Here is a 22,350-nt window from a genome sequence, read left to right on the forward strand (position 1 = left end):
AAAAAGTATGATGCTCAGTCAATGCAAACATTTGTTTGTATGCTCTTATATAATATGGAATTTGAAATTAAAATTAAATTAAAAGTAATCTGTAAACAAATGATTTTGATTAAACATTTTTATTGCGTAAAATAATAATTAAAAAATAAAAGTCATAAGACAAAAAATTTAAGGCTTTTTCATACATTTAAATATATTAAGAAATATAGAGGTCTCTCTTAATTTGATTTATGAGTGCCAAGGGATATAAATCGAAGATAGCAACGTTAATTAAAATATGATTGATTGTCTTGGAAAATTTTCGAAGAATATTACCGTGAAGTCTAAAGAGTTCTATTCGATCCGAATTCTAATTGTAAAGATTCCAAGATTATATAGCGGCGCAATATCGACGATTTTGCATCTAATGATCTCAATTATACATCATAATTACGTGTTATCATAATTACGTATTAATGTGCTATATTTCCCTGAAAATCGCTATGCTATAGCTATACATTACTCAACTTGTTCTACATAAACGTAATCTATTGATGTTTCATCTAAAATTTTTATTATTGATTCAGGGGAAATTTATGTTTCTATTTATGCAAGCTATACATCATATCATTTGCACATATAAAAGATACAAGTATTGCATATATTTTGAAAAGAATTTCTATAAGAATTTTTTGCTTAAATTTACAATATAAAACTTTTACTTTTTGATATTACAATTAAATAATTGTCGATATATTTTCGGGATATACATATAATCTATTATTTACATTCACTTTATTATATTATCTTTAATATATCTTTAAAAGATATACCTTTGACATATCTTTGCATGCGTTGGTGTGTTTTCTGTTTAGTTTTCGATTTATTTGATTCGGCACACATTACGAAGCAAACAACATCACATTATTTTTGTCTGTGCGCAACGTCAAAAGCAAGTTTTTAAAGTTATATCGTGTGCGGAAAATACAAATACGGTATCTGAAATATCGGAAATAATTTAATAGGTCAATCGGATTGACCTATATTAATTCCGACTAAAGACGCTAGACGTCGATCGTTTTAAGCAGAAGCATCTATTACGGATAGAGAATACGGATAGAGAGGCGGATTTCCCCGCGACACGTGTATGTAAAGCGAGATAAGATCGGTGATGGACGTTCGCAAATGCAAAGGAAGATCTCAGAGAAAGGACTCGGGCCGTGCTTTCTTATCGTTCCTTGCGTTAGTTCGCTTCTCGTGTTCCTCTCGCCCGCGAGGAGATTTCTCCCACTGATCGCCGCAGGAGCAATTCTTCCGGACGATCACGAAGATGGGGGGTCGAGATTACATCCACTTATATTAACGCCTTGCCGTAATGCACGCCACTTATGGTGCAATCCGGGTACAAACAAATTCCCGGTATAGTTTTTCGCCGTAAATAATCCCCTTGAGAGATGTAATCTTTGCAAGAAAATTCATAGTAAGGTACGGAAGGCATTAGAAATTTACATATATTTTATTTACATATTTTTTTGACTTTCCAACTCTTTGGACATATCTTTCAATCTAATTTTTTTTCATCAAAAATCATTTTAAAATCTCTTCTAAATTAATAATAATTACTAATTTAAATATATTTGATGATTTAAAAACAATTTAATTTAAACTGTGTACATTGTTCAAACAATTTTTTTGTACACAATTTTTCAATATATTTAAAAATTCTTTTATTGGAGAAAAATTAAATAATAAAAATTGAATGTTATAATGAATAAAAATAATTATTATTTTACATTTTCCTTTATGTATAGTAATTTTGTTGAACAATTAAGCTTCTCGGTAGCTTATATAACATAATACAGAAGATCTTGTTCTCTCTTTCTCTAAATGTTATCATGCTCTTATTTACGGCTTATCGTTATCTTTGTTTCCATTCGGAAAGCTAATCATGTTCTCACACGAGCGAGTATTTAGTCTATGAGATAATATTTTATTGGCTACATTCGTAGCAAAACTAAAGATATAAATTGCATAACAAGAAAACGCACGTGGGGAAACATATTTTCTCAAATGGCGAATCGAGAAAAGTGAAAAGGAAATTGCACTGAGCAACCTGATTCGAATGCGCAGATGAATGCCCGATGATTTCGTAACAAAATCAACAGAGGATTGAATCTGCTTAATTGGCGGCATCTCACAGCCAGGGTCAAGTTCTTCGAAGATTATGCTAACAGGACCTTAACGTACATATTTCTCTTTTCTCGAGTGCTATATTTGCATTCTATAAGTAAAACTGCTCATAAATCGACCGACATTCCATATTTTTAAAAAGTTTCCAAGAATGCATGAAATTCCCTCCGATATTCCTCTTCGTAAAATTACATGAGGAAGTTGTAATTTTAATTGTCGCACGCGTAAAAAATGAGCGTTATTTATAATCGTGTTTTGTTATGCCCAACTCGATTAGAGTCATTTCAATTTGGAAAACATGGTGTTATTATGATGTTTATTGGTTGGCGGCGTAAATTTTGTATTATCTCGATACCAATCAAATCGACATTTGACACGAACTAAGAAAACATAAATATAAGTTTGGCACAGAAAGTTTAATGAATTCTCGGCGATGTTTCAACAATTTTCACACAAGAGAGATAATATAATGTCAAATTATATATTCTTTGAAGGATCGAATTGCCATAAGAAAATTCAAAAGTAAGAAATTCAAGAAAGAATTTTTGCGAAACGGCAGAGACAAAATGAAAAAAACATGGAAAATTTACAAATAATTAAAAAATAAATTAATTTACTAAAAGTAAGATAATTTACTAAAAGTAGATCATTTGCTTTAATGAATTTAGGATTTGTCGAATCTTCATCAATCACATTTATCAATCATAAGACTAAAGCGCATGTCAAATTAAAATTAAACAATTTTTCTCTCAAATATGAGAACAATACAGTATTGTTTTTTCTTTTTTTTTTTTATAAAATTCCTTCAATTTGATTTTCTACTTTTAGAGAACAGTCAATAAGATCTATTCTAGAAATCTTACTGTTTCAGAATCATTTATTTCATTATATTTTCCTTATCTTCTGTCAATATATGACATTGTTTTAATGCTACTACAATGATATACATTTTTTAACTGTTAATCGGAAAATTTTTCAAAATAATTGACTATTAGAAACGATAAATTTTGTTCTTTACTATTTTTAATAATATATTCGTCGCAGAAATAAAAGGGACGTTGAAATACGGGGAAATCCTCTGGGTGTGTATGCAAATGGAATACTTCCTTATATGACGCATACCTACATATACCTCGAAATTCCATCTGCCAATTTATTATTAACCGGATATTCGTAAAATATGAACTTTAGACTTTACCATAACAGACATTTTGATCAAAGTCTAGACTATATGGACTTTGAAATTATCCTAGATGAAAGTAGACATTCCGGCTAAAAAAAGTGTTTCTTGCAAAAAAAGAAATTAATGCAAATTACCTGCGTGATCACAAATGCAATTTTTATAACTTCGGCGAAGAATGCGACAAATGAATTTCGTATCATTTTATCTTCAGTGCATACATTTCTAAAAACTTTTTCTGATACATTGAAAGGCCACGTGTTAGAAATATCCATTTATGAAAAAATTATTATTTTATTAAATTTATTAGTATAAATTTTTTTATAGATTTATTTGAAAATGTTAAGTTGTTCTTAAAAATAATATTAAAAATAATAATCGATTAATTAAGAAAATTAATTTTTATTACATTTGTTTATATAAGTATTTCTGTTATTAAATCTTACAATTACATTCTTCTTAAAAATATATAAAGAAAAAATAACGATTTAATTATATTTTCTTATTAATACAACAAAATGTCAATTATTCTAATATCAATTTTACAAATATTAATAAATAAAAATCTCTAATCTACATTAAAATTATATTGTTATCGTATTTATAATATCTTTATAAATATTTTATGTTTCTTTTTCTCCCGAAAGTTTTACGTGAATCATTAATAACAGATTACTATCTCTCAATTTGTTCAAATAATTGGCATCTTATCGCTATGATAAATCAGGTAAATTAAAATCAATCATTGCCGAGTCTTAAGCTATCTAGGTTCGATTCCATCTTGTCTGCCAGTCATTCGGAAGAAGCGCGAGTTAACATTTGTGAAAATGTAGGGCGCGTTCTCCGTAGGGCAAAGTACTTTTTCCAATATTCGGGGCAATCCCTTTTCCGTCTTATTTCCGACCGGTTCCAGCATATTGTTCCATAAAAGATTGGCGCCTAAAAGTGAAAAAGAAGCGCATTTATACCACGCGGAGGAAAACAAGATACTAAACATCTGCACGTCATTTATTCTGCTATTTTCGCATAAAAACAGTAGCTGCAATGACGTTCTGTCTCATCATGACTCTTGTTGACACCGTCTAACAATAAAATACGTTTAATGATATAACCATTCGCCCATTAATGGACGGTTTACAACATCCAGCTGCATCAAATTGACGATTATTTTATTGCCCGTAAAGATATTGTTCACTTTTAACCGTATAAACCGACAAATAATCATTAACAAACCAACCTTCGCTCGAGTATATACAGCAAGTGTAGATGTCTTTACGTAATGTGAATTAACTCCGAAATGTCGTTTCCGCGTTACAATACGATGAATGTATCCATGAATATGGATACATGAATAAACGCGTGTCATCGCGCCATTACATTCACATATTACAGCGCATATTACATTTGTACTTAACGAGTCAGAGTCTTCAAGTTGAATGTGCATTTTATACATGCATTTTATACACTGTATGTATATAACTCATCTCATTAATTATTCAACTAATCATTCAAGAATATGAATTAATCATTTATGGTTTAGGACTGATTTAACTAATTTTTTCTAATTGAAATGTATTCATTTTTTATAAATCGTGTGAAGTATAATAAAGTAATAATGGATAAATAATGGTAAATAATGGAATATATTGAAATAATGTATTAATATTATCGACGATAAACTTACTGGCTTTACTTCATTTACATAAAATTTAAAAATTATACACTTTGAATAATACATAAAATAAATTGAAAGATAAGGCTCAGAAGATATTAAATCTGTGTATACAAAAAACCGGACGGTACGAGCCAAGCTAGATGTAGACGACTGTTAATATAATTTAAATTATAATTACTAATATAAACAATAACAATTTACAAACATTTTGACCTTTAATATGGTCATTTTCAGTATATGACAAAAATTCGTTACCATAAAATTCGTTAATATAATTAAAATTGGTTTTGTTACAAAGAAGAGCGCCTTACGATTGTCCATAAATGAAATCGTTATCGCATAATTGAACTCGGAGTCTGGTGCAAATCAAGAACAACTGTTGATTGGTCATGGGTGTTGTTTATATTAGTTAACTTAAATTATACTAACAGCCACACATCTAGTTTGGCTCGTGCAGTCCGGTTTTTTGAATACTCAGAAGATATATAAAATTTGAATAGTTATATTTCAATAAATTATGTAAGCTATAATTTATAAAATATTATAATAATTTATCCTAATAAAATGGGTGAATTTTATTATGTAAAGATGAATATTTTTTTATTTTATTTTAACTATTTAATATTTAATTTCGCCTATAAAACCAACATATTTCTCTATCATACACACACGCGCGCGCGCGCGCGCGCGCGCGCGCGCACACACACACACACACACACACACAAAAGATTTCTCCTAGTACAAGGCAACCGTTTTCACATCACGACATTCTTTTTACTGTCAACAGGAGCCGATCAGTCGGTAATCAAAACAGATAATGTTTTTATAATTAATAACATCATTATATGTCTTATTTACGACATTGTTTAGTTTAAATTATTATTTTGTTCAAGATAAGAATAAGTATTAAATATCAAAGAAAGATAAAAGTTAATTATCCCTTACCGAGTGCATGTCCTTTCTGACTAAAATGAAAACAGTCGTATGTGACCAGATTGGAATCGATCGGCGGCGCACGATTAGGATTAGCATTAGGTGCATTGAATAATTTAATAAATGGCTGCAATACCACTGTAAAATCTGAAGAGTTATCATATCTGTAAAAAGCAAAAGAACAGTATTTTGTATCAATGAAAACATAAATATAAAAATACGACTTGAATAAACTGACATATCGAACATAATAGGAAAGTTTTTTTTGAAAATTAATCTTATTGATTAATATCCATTCTAATTCTTAATCTATTCGAATTGTCCATCTATCAATGTAGATTAATTTTAACTTATTTTTTTATCTTTTTTTATTCTAAAAGTTAGAAAAATATATAGGCAGTAAATTAAACTGAGATTAAAATTAATAGACATTGATCGAAATGAAAACGTAAGTAGGATGAATATTCAATTGAATGTTGATTATACCTTCCTGAGTAAACTAAAGTTTCAGCGGCTTGCTGATAGAGTTGTGACATTTTTGACGCTGCCATTTCTGGTTGACTACCTTTGTGCATACAGGCACAGTAAAGGGGATGTAATATGTTGCATATGGTACTTTGCGTTACCCTAACCGAGACCGTGACATCTGTCATGAAAAATAATAAATAACAAATAAAAGTACATATGTAAACTTCTGTTATAAATATCACTACAATTAATCCGTAACGTTGTAATACATTAATAAGGTTCTACGAGAAATTTATTAATTATTAAAAATAATATTAGTTTATTAGAGAATCTAGCAATATTGCAATAATAATATATAACGCGGTAATGATTCTTCTTTGTGTATACTTGCGCAAAATTATTATTTCAACATTACTTAATTAAATATTACTTATATTTTCTTAATTATAATTATATGAATAAATATTAATCAATTTATTACCTATGGCTGGAACAAGATTGACTAGTGTGCGGGGTAGCGCGACCCTTAAGAAATCAAGGGTCCTTCGTAAATGCAGGACGTGACGCAACGGCGAAAACTGTTGCGGATCGTAACACTGCGCCGAGCAAATGTCATTAGCTCCAAACAGAATTGTAATTAGCTGAAAAATTGAAAATACGAATTAATTAGAATCAAGAGAGAATTTTTATTTTATTTTTTAAAGAGATGTTTTTTTTTTTTATTGATGTTACGTCATGAAAGATTTAAAAAGAAATTACGAGTAAATTATCAATGATTACTTTCCAATGTTTCTTGACATTTATTCTCGGATTATTTTTTATTCTTTGCACTAAAATCCTCGCTTGTTGTAACGCGTCCTCCGTAGCGGCAACCGGAAAGGCGATGTTCAATTTCGCCGCGGTTGAGATAAATTCTCCCGTTCCGGTAGAATATCCGGTTAATTTCGGATTGAATACCTGTCGATAATGAAGGATATCAGGTTCTTGTAAAAGAGAACTGTCATGTTAGAGGACAAAAAAATGAATGTTCACTTTTACAAAAATACTCGCTCTATATAATGCGTATATGCGATAATACACATAATGAAAGACCCGACAGACAAAGGGGCCTTGAGACATTTGTCACACTTTACGATATACCTTCAAAATATTGGGAAGTGTAAGAAATCGTCTCCAATTCCCCTGGCCTCCAACGCACCAACTGACTCCGCGCGCCTCGATGAGGGTTCCTACAGCGAACTCCTCCATTGCGCCATTTCCGGCGACCAAGGAATCACCGAGACCACCGACCACGTCGATGTCGCCTGGTCTCAGTCGATGGACATTGTCTGGTATCGACAAAGATCTGTAATGTGCAAAAGGAAAGTTTTTATCACCGAGATTTATTATTTATTTAATAAATATAAATAAATATCTATAGACCTCGTAGGTATCAATAAAAAGAAAGGGAGAAAGAGAAATAGGAATAGCTACTAATTTTTAAATGTTTTGCTTTAAAAGATATGAATATTGATTATAATCAGAATTATACCTGCCGAAACGTGTGTTGCAAGGAAACGGGACGTTGTCACGAATTATTGGTTGTTTTCGTATGCCTCCATATTCCACAGGATATGAAATTCCTGTTGCATCACTCTTATCCTAAAAATATGACGTTTTAATTTGCATATTAATTTATTTCACACATATGCGAAAATGTTTATATAAATTTTATTTAGATGCTAACATTTACGTATTGACCACAATAAATTGACCGCTGACGATACGGAACTGTTTCGGAACAAAATACAAAAATTAATGTACGATTTCGTTTAGTTAATCATATTTTTTTATAAATTTTGCCCGGCCAAATGGTCGTAAGTCATAAGTTGTAATTTCTCTTTGATGGAGTACGATGCGCCTTAATGCCACTCCGACCACAATATCTAATTACGCGAGATTCGTATCTTCATTAAAGTGATACTCATCATCATTTGCTTCGGTAACCTAAGTTTGCGCAACTTATAAATACTATTTACAGTTTGATTGTCGTAACTGTCACGATAGCTTCGATTCTTGACAACAATACGTTATTTTTCTTATATGTTAAAATATTTTTCTTATCACTATCAAGATAACATTAAATTCATTAAACATTATCTTGAAGAAAACAAAGGAAGAAGATATTAAAAGATTTTGAAATAAAGATTTTATTTTTATGTCACTATCGTTATTTTTGTAATAATTTTAAACGTTCTTAAACGATTGAAATTTTATTAAATCTTTATGAAAGTAAAATTGTTAAATCTAAATATCTAAAGCTGTAGAAATAAAAAATATCGTAATTAATGAAAAATGGAAATGGAATGGAATGGAACAAGTGATTTTTTTTTAGAGATAATTGTATTAAATTAAACAAGCTCGATTTTGCAAACGTTGTTTGCAAGTACATACATAATACATTATTTAAATCCTAAAAATATTCCGTCTACGAAGAATAAGTCTTTTTTTCTGCAAGACATTTTTTTCTGACAAGACATTTAAGCCGGTGTCGATTAACGCACTTAACATTCGACACGCGTCTACACTCTTGCTTTCTTCAATTTGCATTCCGCTGCGTCGTGTCACAACTTAAATACTAACGCATATATATATATATATTTCTCGATCATACCATTGGTCAAAAAAAGCATTCGGAATTCCTTTAACTATACAGTCAAATAGTTTATTATTTATAGTTTATTTGTCGAGCTTTTAAGATATCAGAGTCTATCAATTATTTTATATTAAAACATATGATATTTTATCACAATGGTATTAGAGTACAGTTTTGCCAATATATTTTTAGATTAATTTATTAATTAAAAATATTTATTAACGTTTAAATTTAAATATTTAGCATTTTGTATTGTGCATTCCGAATGTCTTTTGTGTTGAATTTTCCTTCTCACGAAGAAAAAAATTTTTTAGTATTTATAAAATGTACTAATTAAAAATAAATCAATCAAAAACTTTAAAAATAATTTAAAAAGTGCATAGTGCAATTTATAAGATCTTGAATGTATTAAAAAACGGCCCTGAACATATCTGTCATTGCAGGAGGTCTTTCTACAGGTCACAAGGCTGACAAAAAGAAACGTTCCGGCCTTTCTCCGATTGCTCGGAATGCAAAGCGTTCTGCTTTTCATATTGTGTTCGCACCTTCTGATTTCACGTAGCATTAAACACTTAACAGCGTAATTAATTTCTCTTAGGAATTATTTAACAATTACATTTATTTTACAAATTCATTGGTAGCCGAACTGGAATGTCACATGGACCTTATGTAATAAAATTACATAATGATTTTTACATGTAATGTTATTTTTCTACAAGTTTCTAGAATTAATGCACAATAAATCTATTTGATAGATAGTATCGCGTTTATTTTACTCATGAGATAATAATATTTCTATAAATTTGGCGAGAAATTACAAATCGTCTCATAAAACAAGATCTGATTTTGACTCGCAAATCACGTACGATTTCTCGCATAGGATTGTTTCCTGCATGCCAAAACATTTTCGGTAATCTTTTTGCAATAAAATATCCCTACTCGTCAACCAGGTTGACGAGTAGGAATATTTTATTGTCAAACTTAGAAACGAATTGTAAAATCGATAACTCTTACTTTCGTTTTAAAAATTAACATTATCGAGAAACTTCTTTCTATACGCATAAATTCATATTTTTTGTTACAGGAATTTATATTCGTATATCTCTGTATATATAAATGCGTATATAAATAATTTTAGAATGTTTAAATATAAGATTTATGTATTTTTTAATATAATGCAAAATTAGATTAATATCGAAATGCATATTACTACATATAATTTGAAAAATGACTTTGTGAAAACAAATAAATAATAAATAATCGATGTGAAATTCTACTAAATTAATTTTGCGGTTTTAGTGACAACTTACCCTTCCCGTTTGAATTATGCTATGCAAGAACTCCGTAAAGACATCACATTTGCTTGGATGGGAGCCAATGGTGGCCAAAAGTAAGCAGATTATTTCGATTCTCATGATTCTAGCGTTTCAAAAATTGGCTATCAGAGGAAGCTTCTTTTTAATTTTCTTCAACCTTTTCTGTATTCCGAGTGATTATCATTCCATGTTGGAAGATCTTGTTCGGCCTTTGACTTGGTCAAACGAGACTTCCGCTCGGTTCTCTGCCTCCAATTCTACAACGCGAGCATCTCTGATGGAGCTTCCGCGTCTCCAACTGAAGAGAACTGCAAACTTTGACGTACACATATAAGCCTTATTTACGCATGCATACAGCGAGAGCGTATCATATCGATAAAGCCGAGACTAGATTCTCGTTTATTTAACGGTAATCATTCGTCGCGACATAGAGAGTTCGCATAATTTTCCGAATGATAGATAATTTCCTGACTTCTTCACTAATCTTCACTAACAGAAAACTTACAAAACAAAATTTTGAAATAAAAAGATATTAAATTTTAAGATAAAAGACAGTTACTTTGTTAATTTTATTATAAATCCTAGAAAACATTTGAGTTTTTTGTTTGTATATATTTATTTATATCGGCAGCAAGATTGGTTCGGAATAGATAAAAATTATGTGCGCAATTATTTTTCGTGAATTTTAAAACATGATTTGTGTTTAAAAACAAAAATAAAATAAAAATTAAAATTAAAAATAAAAAACAATTTTTTTTACAACGATATTGTACTAATCGTGATTCTTATTCTTCTTAGCATCGTTAACTTCAATGAGTTCTCTACGATTCGGAGAAAGTGAGTGTCTTCCTGGCTCAAATCAGGTTTGGCCCTACAGAAATTTCCCGTTCAATTAAAGACACATTAAACTCGCATATCTTTTTAAATTACAACACACTTTTTATGATTGCGTCATTAATCACATAATAACATATCGATAATGATTGTTTTTTATAAAAAAAAAAGAGAAAAGATCACTTGCGATCGTTCAATTTTTCAAGAATATACAAATAGGAATGAATGACGAGCAACGTTTCCGCAAATAATGTTTTGCAAAGATGTAAAAACGAAACGAAAGAATTGACAAAGGCTTTGAAAACGTCGCTTCCCGCCGAATCCCCTTTAAGAGACATCACACAGGCACACTTTCGCTAGTGTCTAAGTTCGCGTCCCAGCCCCGTGGGCATTTTCATAAATCATTCTTCACAGCTTTAGAAAATGCAATTTGTCGTTTGTTACACGAAAAAGAGTAGGAACGTCGCGACGTCGTCAGAATATTGGGTTATATATGCATACACAAGTATATGAATATATATGGGAAACTGACAGCGCGAAAAAGACACGTGTATATAAACATTACGACAAGTTCCTTTCGCAAATTTCACGTAATAAAAAACTTTACTAATTCAATAATGTTATTTGAATATTTTTTAATAAATATATTTACATAATGTCAACTTATAAATATTATATAGCTATATAATGTAATTTATATATAAATAGATATAATATAAATGTATACCTTACTTTCCGATGATTTCTTATCCCGCATCGTTACAATCAAGAGATCAGTCAAACGCCATATAACTTTTGTTATTGGAAACTTGAAAAGAATCTTTCACTTTAATTATATTTTTGTATATAATTATCACTGTATATAATTCTACGTCTAAAATTAATCCTTCCAGAGCCTGGAACTTTTAATTCAATAATTGGCATTCCCCTCTTTAAGAAACTATCGTTTTCTTCGCATATGAGACAAACTGTTACATAATTATGTAAACGCCAAATTAGCGTATTAAATTAATTCTTAACGAGTTATACTAATTTTGAAATGGATTCGCGGATGTCGATTGTAGAAAGAGATCGATTCTCTTTGCTTGTACTACCGGATAACACCACTAAACATGAATGAAGCGTGTCGAAGAAAGACGGGCTCCTATGCCCATCGATGTGATCCCCACTTTTGCTATGGACATATTCATGGTTCCCCTGCATTCTTTCGTATTCCTATGCGGTAGATAAAGTAAGCGTGAGCAAGAGTGAGTAAGAGATTACAGCTAATGTTGCGATAGACCTTTGCTTCTTAAACCCGTTTACAGTTTTATGTCACACACATATATAAAAAGAGAAATTTGTTTAAATCTTTATTTGAAAAACCTCTTGCAAAACTATTTCTTAGAAATTATATTAAGTCACGCATCACGCGTCTTGTTGTTCGCAATATAATTCTAAATTCTTATCTAACAATATATAAGCACAATTAAATCAAATGTATTACATTTAATTACTGTAATATATTAAATCTACTCTAGAAAATGGCACACACAACACACACAGAGATAATAATATTACATTTGGCAGTTTCATATTGTTTAATCCTTTACAGTTTTACGGAATAATTGACATAATTATTTTGCACAAAATCATTTTCCATTCATATTTCATTTTTGTTCTGTAAAAAATTAACAAACATTATTAATAATTAGCTATGTTTAAAAAATTATGACACTACATTTAAAGATCGCGGCATCGCAATTATATGTGACTGATGACCTAATAATGCTATTGATACTTTCTCTTTGTTAAGTGCCAATATTTCTCGTTTGAACAGCAACGAGAGTGTTGTAAATAACATTTTGTTACATTGAATTTAATATTGTAGCTAGATAGGGTCTCTCTGGCGTTGGACAATGAAAATTGTCGAAAGGTTTGTGCCATTTTGTCATTTTAGTACCTACTGGTTCCAATAGATTGTTCCATAAACTGGATGCATCTGCAAAAATAAATAATATTTTGTAAATTGTTTTTTAAATAATATATAAATGTATTTTTTTACACTTTTAAAATTAAATTAGTTCCATCTAAGACGTACTTGAAAATTTTTACGTTTCACGCTACTTTTTGTACTAATTAAAGATCTATGTCAACAGAAATGTTAATGTCATGTAATAATTTGGTAAATTAAATTCTGACAAACTGGTCAAACCAGTCAAACTAGATAACATTCGCAATTCTCACCGTTATCACACTTTCTCACATTATTACACCATTATGAGAATTAAAACAGTAAATCGAAAAAAAAAACGCATTTTGTATAAAAAAAATTTATCTTAAATATAAAAAATTAGTTCTTTCTAATTACGATACAGTCCCAATTATGGATCATTTAAGGTTAAAATAATGTTTATTTATTTATCTATCAAACATTTAAAAAATTAGTAACAAGCAACAAAATATAATTAAAAACAAAATATAATTTTAAAATATAATTTTAAATTAATAATTTTAAAAAATTATTAATTTTTAATAAATTTATAATAACACACAATAAAAAATGTTGAAAAATATTTATGCATATTCCAATTATAAATCAATATATTTTTTATTTTTATTTTTTTAATTAATGTTAAAATTTTTTCATCTTAATGATATTTAAATTCACATTATTTCAACTTATATAATATAATAGTATATTCTCTTACAATCTATTAAGAGTTTTATAATTTCAAGAAATATTAAAAAAAATAACATTTTTTTTTATTAGTAACATTTGAAAAAATAATTTATATTATACTATAATAATTTTAATAATAAAACAACTAAAGAATATAAAAAGTTTCTAATTTTATTAATATATGTATCTCTCTAATGTTATTTCTCTAACGTTATTTTCGTAAGTTTGACTCGGAATCAGGATTCGAACTCTACAATTGGGACCGTTATTTTATAAGTAGTCTTAGGGAATATTTAGGGTGCGTTCCTTTATTCACTCCGAGTGCTCATGCTATGACGTAATGAAAGTGTACTGTGACTATCATTCCATTTTAGTTTCGTGCGCTTTCTAACTGCTTCAAGATTGTAAAACAGAACGCAATTGCAGTATATTTTCAAGCTCCAACTGAAAATGGCTGGCTATATGTAATATTAAAAAAAAATATAATTTTATTATATATATTAAATAATATATATATATATAATAATTAATAATAATAATAAAATAAATAATAAATAGTAAAAAAATTAATAATAATATTAATATCAATAATAACAATAATAAAAAAATAATTAATAATAATAAATAATTTCATAATATTATATAATATCATAATAATTTCATTATATTATATTATTTCATATTATACGCTTTATTTTCTTCAGCATCAATCAAGGTTATTTCAGTCTCTATGGAAACAGCCATCTTTGTGCTCTAACTGCTTTACCTCACTAGTTGCAGTAGCCGCAAGAGGAAGTACGTCAAAATCAATGACGTCATAGAATTCAAGGCAGTACTTTCGGAGTGCACTACTCTTTATATCGGAATGCTATTCGTAGTACTGACAGTACTCGGAGTGAATAAAGGAACGCACCCTTAATCAACTTACAATAAGCATTGCTCTTTTGAGTAATGTGAAAACAATCAGTGCTTAAATATGTCATGTCGGTATATCCATCTGAAGCAAGTGGAATCTGCGCTTCTGTCAGAACAGGTTGGGCTACAACTGTGAAATCGTCTCTTTGAAATTCAGGATAAGTAGTGATTTCCATTTCTATTTCCTGCCACCTAAAATATATTTTCAAGTAACAGAATGTAATAGATGACGTTGGCAGGCGGAATCGTAGCGCGTAATAATTCTTGTTAAATTTATATATATATATATATATATAAATTCAAGATAACAACTTATATTATCAACTATGTATCATTATTTTTTGTAATAAATTTGTAACTCAAAACTACAAATTTTCTCCTTTAATAAATTTGATAATCAAATATAATATTAATTATTCTCTTTCATGGAAAATATTGCGAAAAATATCACTACAACCAAAGCTTGGAGCCTCTCGATTATCCGTGCCGGATGGCTTTATCAATTTGACTACTGAAAAGTGATGTGATGGATATTTATCGCAATAACCAGATTTTCAATTTTTTAATTAATCCTGTTCTGTTATCAGCGATAATAATATGATACTTTTATAAGAAACAAGTTCTCAAATTAATTTCTCATGTCGCATGTTATTAAATATTTTTAACATTGCATGTAATTGTGATAATTCAAGCATGGAGTATTCGTATTATCGAAAAAAATTAATATTTAATAGATAATATGTACTAAATAATTTTTCGTTTTATGTTACTATGCTTACCGTCGCATGATGTCATAATACATAGGTCTAAAACGTCGAAATGAGAGACCAAATAGGCAAGAACACTCAAAGTCCGTCATGATGAAACAATTGAATGATGATCTTCCTTTACGAGTGTCAACCAAAGCCTTTAAATTTGGTGGTTGAATCAATGCCACGAAAGTCCGCGGCAAGTTGTCTCTTAGTGTCCGCAAAACTTGAAGTAAGTCGGCCTTGTGTTTTTCGAGAATCGACCAAGGTGACGAAACCCAACATATTTCAGTGCAGAAATCATTGGCTCCGATCATTATCGAGATGAACTGTAAATTAGATTTTATTTATAAATATAATTATTTATAAATATAATTAATAAGTAAAACTTGAATTTTCAATAGTAACGTGAGATAATTTATTGTAAATATTGTATTAACGGAAATATAAAGAGACATTAAAAATAATTAAAAATAAACAAAAAAGAGTTCTATTATAATTTTTCCACCGATAAGATCGGCTAAAACTAAGACGTAATAATTAACTTAATTACGATGAAATAGCACGTAATGCTGTTCACTTCCATTTTAAATTGCAACAAATTATCTCGGAAACGAACCTTCCAATGTTTTTGCAGGTCTATTCTTGGATCATTTTTAATCTTCTTGACTAGTACCTCTGCCATGAAAGGCATATCCTCGGACTCAGCACCAGTTTCAGCGACATTCAACTGGGACGCTTGGTGAGTCGTCAAAGAATCTCCCAATGCGTATCCTACCAAATTGGGGTTGAATTCCTAATGTATTGAAAATTTCTGGATGACTAATTTGCATACATGTTGCTAGATCAATCTTTAGCCTTATGTCATACAGAAATGTCATGATACTACTGTTTTTTTTTTAAGCAAATGTTTAATTTTTTTAATAATTTATAGAAAGTATGTTACAAAAACTATGATTTTAATCATAAATTTTCGAGGATAATGTAATATGCCATTTATAAATCGAAAGGAAAAAGAATTTTGAGTAAGAAATATACTTAACATGTTGATTATTAAATGTTGATTATTTCTTACTTCTTAATCCGTGATTAACATTATTAAAACATTATTTAAAATATAATTCTTTAAATATTCTTGTAAAAGATACATATTACCAAATATAAAATTTCATAGCTAGATAACAATGTAAAATAAAATAATGCATTATTTTCATACGTAATATTACATATAATTCTAGGAGAAATATAGTCCTGTATGTATGTTTAATTATATTATAAAAATGTTATCATTATATCTTTATGACAGTAAAAAGTTCTTCTGTGACATACAGAAACGTATAAAACTCGTTGAATAGACAATGTTAATTAAAATAAAGGAAGAAATTAGAGAGTAAAGAGGACATAATTTTAAATGTTGCTTAATGATGATCATAATAATGGTTTCATTAATTGATATTAACTGATATTCTGAATATATTATATTAACTTTCGTTCGGCGAATTGCTTAATGTTTGAATATATAAAAATCTGTTTTTCCTTTTATTATATAATTATTATATAACAGACACAAATACAATACAAATTTTGAAAAGGACATATTTGATAAAGATGTGGTGTAAATATCATATTTTACGATGAAAAATTATTTTTAAAATAGGCATATAACAACTTTAGAATGAGTTAGAAATGATCGAGAATTACGTTGACAATTTGCCGTTCAAAAGTTAAGAGGCAGTAAATTACATACTTAATATAATTTTTAAAATACGAGACGCGCACAAAGATCGAAAATAATCAAATGGATGAGAATCCGTGAAAAAAGCTAATTTAACATTGGTCAAGGATGTGATGTTATGTTAATGTTATGCTAAAATTCTATCGCAACAATACGTTCATCAAGTTTCTTTAAATCATAAAAGGCCAAGCATGTTGGATTACGTATTGTGAAGAAAATGTCGACTACCTTGTCATTGTTTCCGACTATGAATTATAATATCTCAAATTGATTAAGCACGCGTCAAACATAATTTTTATGGAAAAATGTGCAAGAAATAAATTATAATTAACGAAATTTCAGCTCATATTTTATACAGCTTTATATTCTACGCTACTCGTCATCGTTGAATTGGAGATGATTTAAAGTTTCGTAATCATATAAATTCTTAAAAAATAAGTGACTAGAATCTCATATATTTGTAAAATATCATATAAGTAAATTATATCAAAATCCGAACTTTTGTACATGTATACATATATATATATGTACAATATATATATATATATATATATATATATATATATATATATCAGAACATTAAAAATTGATAAATTTTCATTAAATGTCCGTTTTATTTATATGACAATTCTTTTTATGACGTTTTTATATATATTTTTATATATATTTATATATATTTATATATATTTATATTTATGTATATAAATGCATGTATATAATAGCAAAAATATTTAATTCTTTAATAGTGGATCTATGATTTTACATTAAAGAAATGTAGAAAACGTCATAAAAATAATTGTCATATAAATAAAACGGATATTTAATGAAAATTTATCAATTTTTAATGTTCCGATTAAATTTAATGAAGATTTTATATTTAGCAATTTGCTAATGATAAATGCTATATTCGCTATGAATTGTTGCAAGACGTAATTATCTCGAGGACTACCTTTATAATATTGGGAAGAGTTAAATATTGTCTCCATGTGCCTTGGCCTCCACCAGTCGCGGTAACTCCTCTATTTTCTATGGCGACGTGCAATATATTATTTGCTAAAGCTCCAGCTCCAGCTGTAAGGGAATCACCCATCGCGGCGATGACATCGATATCACCCGGCCTTAATTTATGCACTGACTCTGGCACTTTTGGCGATCGGCCATCTAAAATTTATTATCATATGGTGTTTTGTAAATACACAGTATTTTTACTTTATTATTTTACTTAATTATTTTTTATAGGTTCTTAATAACTGAGAGTGCCGTATAATAACGAAGAATATTATAACTTTTATTATATCGAAGTCCACATTTGCAAAAAATTATATGCATGCCTCTTTGTACTTTATATATATATATAACTTTTATAAGCATTGTGTTTATGTAATAAAATGTAGTTTAAACAACTTAATTAATATTACATTTGATATCTCCTTTAATTAGATAAAAGACATCACATATGTGAAGAATTCCTGTATATAAATATATAATATTAAAATATTAAAGAAATAAAAAAAAGTAACAAAATAATCGCGACTTTTGATTCTATTAAGAGAAATCCAAGTAATAAAAATTGAAATATAAATATATTTAAAAATATTGAATAGGAATAGAATATTTTATTTATTTATTACTAAAAACATTACCATTTAAATCTGTAATTTTTAATGAATATATTTCTCATAAAAATATGTGCTAAATATGACAAGTATGACCGAAAGGATAAATATTAGAAAAATGTAGTAATAAGATTTTGAAGTCCTACCTGTCACATTGCAAGGAAAAGGAACATAATCAGGAATAGTTTCTTGTATTTTGTTTGCGTTTCTTGCTATTCGCAGGAATCTTTCTTCTGTTCCTGTCCTACCTGCAAAATTAAATAATTACAAAATATATATAACAAAAGATAATTATAATTTACAAAGAAAATAATGTAATTTAATATTTTAAATCATATGAAATTTAATGTTTAAATTATATGAATCACGCAATAAACAAAAAAAGACGAAGATCGCTCACTGTAATAAAAAAAAAATGAAAAGTATTTAACAACACAAGTTAAAATATTATTGCTAAATAATAACAAAGTACAGAATAACACGAACTTAATGTTATGCAATACGTGCATGGAATCATACCAGACAAAATGATGAATTATGCACAAGAGCAAGTAAACAAAGTAGGAAGGAGTATCGCAGAAACGCGAGTTACATTTATTTACCGCGTTTATAAGAAAGAAACTGCTTCCTGTGGTCTGTATTAAAAATTTATTTATATGTATTCACATTCAACTTATATATTCATTTATATATATTCATTTTTTTCCTATTAAACTTAGTCAGCAAAACACGAGATAAGATATTAATTTTTTGCAGTTTTAATTATTTACTTATTTAATTATTCAAAGAAAACATTAAAAAAATAATGCAAGAAATGCAAGAAATTTTAAATGTTTATTAAACTGCAAGAAATTAATATCTTATCTCATATTTTGTTTAAGTTTAATAGAAAAATAATGAATATATATAAATGAATATATAAGTTAAATGTGAATACATATAATTAAATGTAAATACATATAAGTAAATTTTTAATACCAGAGAAAGCAAATTTCTTTCTGATAAACGCGGTAAATGAATGTCTATAGATAAATTCTTGATCATTATAATACACGAGTAATATATTCCGAGTATATATACGAAAATCGTATGCAACATTTTTTTGCAATTTCGCAAAATTATTAAAATTTATACCTAATCATAAATATTTTTGCTTTGAAAGATAATATTTGAAATACTTAAAATACTTTAAGTTTATAATTAAGGTAATTATATATATTTTTATCCATAATTAAATTATAATAGTAAGACGTTTCTGGAAACATAAATCTATTATTATATAGCACTCGCATTGTTTCGAGTTATACTTATGTAAAGACTGAAAATTAATGACAATTTGCATCTATATGCACCAGATATTATGTAGATAAAAAACTGATATTTTTCTAACTAATGATACTTTCCTTAACTGACATTTTTCTAACTAATTTTTCTAGTTAATTTTCTCACTAATTTCTAATTAACATGCTCAGTTTATGCAATCTATAAGAAATAAAAATATTTTCTTTTGATCATAAGTCAATAAAAAGGTATTTATAATTGCAGAAAAAAACTAAATGTTATACCGAGTGATATAATTAATATCAATTAATGCATAATATTGCTTTGACATATATACAACTTTGTAGATTATGGAAAAATTCTAACATGGAAATGTGTGTGTGTGTGTGTGTGTGTGTGTGTGTGTGTGTGTGTGTGTGTGTGTGTGTGTGTGTGTGTGTGTGTGTGTGTGTGTGTGTGTGTGTGTGTATGTGATTTCTTGGAAATTTGATATGTGAAAAGAGATTTTCTTTTTAGTCATGATTCGAACTTGAGATTTCGATATTCTTGTTAAGAAAAAATAGGATTCAAAATGACTAAAGAATTTGTTCGAAAATATTACATAAAAAAATGTAATAATCTATATATACATAAATTAAAGAGAGAGAGGAGAGAGAGAGAGAGAGAGAGAGAGAGAGAGAGAGAGAGAGAATCTAGTATATACATTTTCCTCTTATGTTTATTTTATTTATTATGCCTATTATGCTTATTTTGCTTTGTCACAATATTTTTAGAAACCAGAACAAGTGCCAAATAATATCAATTAGATATCAATTAGTATCTATTCGAAAGTTTTTCAAGGCTTTATTGACACGAACTTGCACGAGTATTCACTATGCAAATCAAAGCATATTTTTAGTTTATTTTATTTTATACTCCTTTAGTTTATTTTATACTCCAATTTTTATCTCTTAATATGAAGTTGATTATATTAATGTTTAGTAATAATTTCTGAGTCGGTATACACTATAGTAATTTTATTGAAAAGTTACAACAAAAATAATTCTTTTGAAAATAATTTATGTGTTAAAAAATATTTCATACTAACTATAAATTTAGGCACTCGCGTATACAGATAAAAATATATTAGTGCAATGTATATCCGCATGAGATGCTATGTGCTTTCTAGTGATATTGCAGATGTTCCAGAATTCATCTACACGGAATGCACAGCGCGAATGACCGATCTAAGTTACACATAAAATATTATATTATCCATTTCGTATACGAATTGTAAGACAAATTTGATATGTATTTTTAGAGAAAATCATTTTAGCTGTAGAAAATATTTTTTAATTAATTATCAAAGTTATTTAAAAGAAGTTTTAAATATACACATATGTATAGATATATATGTACAAGTATGTGTAAGAAAATTAAAATATAAACTATTGAAATATATCCGTATATATATATAAATTTGTTTTGATGAAAGATCTTTTGCTTTCTAAAATTTAAATAAATTGAAGATCTTTTATATATATTTTGCATACACTATCTATAAAACTTCTTAGTATAAAAAAAAAATTTAGAAAATGTTCATTGTTATTAAATTCTTGCATTCTTGTCTTACCAAGTAAGACGTGATTCATACTTGCATTTTTAATTTTATTTCGAAAGAAGAAATGAAAAGCGTAGATCTTATCATCGTGACAAGATAAAAATATCGTGCATTACTAATCGCCGCAAAGAAAAATGCAAGCTATTACTTTGTATATCACTGATTAAATACATACCGAAAACATCGAAAGTCCAATCTCGAAAGGCACGAAGAAACAATATGTTAAAGGGAGTATCAAGGGCAGTCCTTCTCGACGTCGATAAGGATACATGCAGCAAAATGCAATAAAACCACCACTTCCACATTGTACTCGAAGATGCGAAACCAATAATGAGACGCAAAGCTGCTCTGATGGCTCACACCCGAGCTGTGGAACTTGGTGTTTTGCAGCAGATACGTGTTGTATCGTTCGAGAACACAGTATTCAATGATCCATCGTGAGATCGAACTTACAAAGAAGACTCGGATGCAGCGAATCTGAAACCTTGGTCGCGTCGTCCGACAATCGGAAGCAAGGTCGTCTTGTTCTACGTTACCGTCAATAAAAAGGTCAATAATATTTACAATTATAGAAAAGAAAGT

The 22,350-nt window shown here is 28.5% G+C and overlaps 2 protein-coding genes across 3 annotated transcripts; both read right to left on the reverse strand.

The window, feature by feature from the left end:
• Window positions 1-1,741: 1,741 nt before the first annotated feature.
• Window positions 1,742-12,419, reverse strand: LOC105427078 (phospholipase B1, membrane-associated). Of its 2 annotated transcripts, none has more exons than XM_089079317.1 (9): window positions 11,938-12,419; window positions 10,371-10,691; window positions 7,957-8,066; window positions 7,566-7,770; window positions 7,185-7,382; window positions 6,907-7,066; window positions 6,444-6,603; window positions 5,970-6,121; window positions 1,742-4,288 (listed from the first exon to the last, which is right to left on the reverse strand). In XM_089079317.1, the coding sequence occupies exons 2-9, from the start codon at window positions 10,473-10,475 to the stop codon at window positions 4,110-4,112; spliced, it is 1,269 nt and encodes a 422-aa protein (XP_088935443.1). In that variant the 5' UTR covers window positions 10,476-10,691; window positions 11,938-12,419; the 3' UTR covers window positions 1,742-4,109. The 2 variants fall into 2 exon arrangements, with proteins under 2 accessions (XP_088935443.1, XP_011636937.2); XM_011638635.3 differs by having other exon boundaries at window positions 1,746-4,288; window positions 7,206-7,382.
• A 130-nt stretch (window positions 12,420-12,549) lies between these two features.
• Window positions 12,550-22,192, reverse strand: LOC105427134 (phospholipase B1, membrane-associated). The gene is made up of 7 exons (XM_089079316.1): window positions 21,944-22,192; window positions 19,034-19,135; window positions 18,221-18,432; window positions 16,156-16,332; window positions 15,567-15,865; window positions 14,801-14,979; window positions 12,550-13,191 (listed from the first exon to the last, which is right to left on the reverse strand). Exons 1-7 carry the CDS (start codon window positions 22,071-22,073, stop codon window positions 13,058-13,060), a joined length of 1,233 nt encoding a protein of 410 aa, XP_088935442.1. The 5' UTR covers window positions 22,074-22,192; the 3' UTR covers window positions 12,550-13,057.
• Between the last annotated feature and the right edge of the window lie 158 nt (window positions 22,193-22,350).

Source organism: Pogonomyrmex barbatus, unplaced genomic scaffold, assembly GCF_055798465.1.
Source record: "Pogonomyrmex barbatus isolate J1 unplaced genomic scaffold, ASM5579846v1 scaffold3, whole genome shotgun sequence".
Classification (NCBI taxonomy): Eukaryota; Metazoa; Arthropoda; class Insecta; order Hymenoptera; family Formicidae; genus Pogonomyrmex; species Pogonomyrmex barbatus.

Coding starts and splice junctions, on each gene's coding strand:
- LOC105427078 (XM_089079317.1), bottom strand. CDS start 10,475: ATGAGAATCGAAATAATCTGCTTACTTTTGGCCACCATTGGCTCCCAT. Junction 6,604..6,906: donor CAATCTTGTTCCAGCCATAG/GTAATAAATTGA, acceptor TTTTCATGACAG/ATGTCACGGTCTCGGTTAGG. Junction 4,289..5,969: donor TCAGAAAGGACATGCACTCG/GTAAGGGATAAT, acceptor TTTCACTTTTAG/GCGCCAATCTTTTATGGAAC.
- LOC105427134 (XM_089079316.1), bottom strand. CDS start 22,073: ATGTGGAAGTGGTGGTTTTATTGCATTTTGCTGCATGTATCCTTATCG. Junction 18,433..19,033: donor TTTTCCTTGCAATGTGACAG/GTAGGACTTCAA, acceptor AATAAATTTTAG/ATGGCCGATCGCCAAAAGTG. Junction 14,980..15,566: donor TATTATGACATCATGCGACG/GTAAGCATAGTA, acceptor AATATATTTTAG/GTGGCAGGAAATAGAAATGG.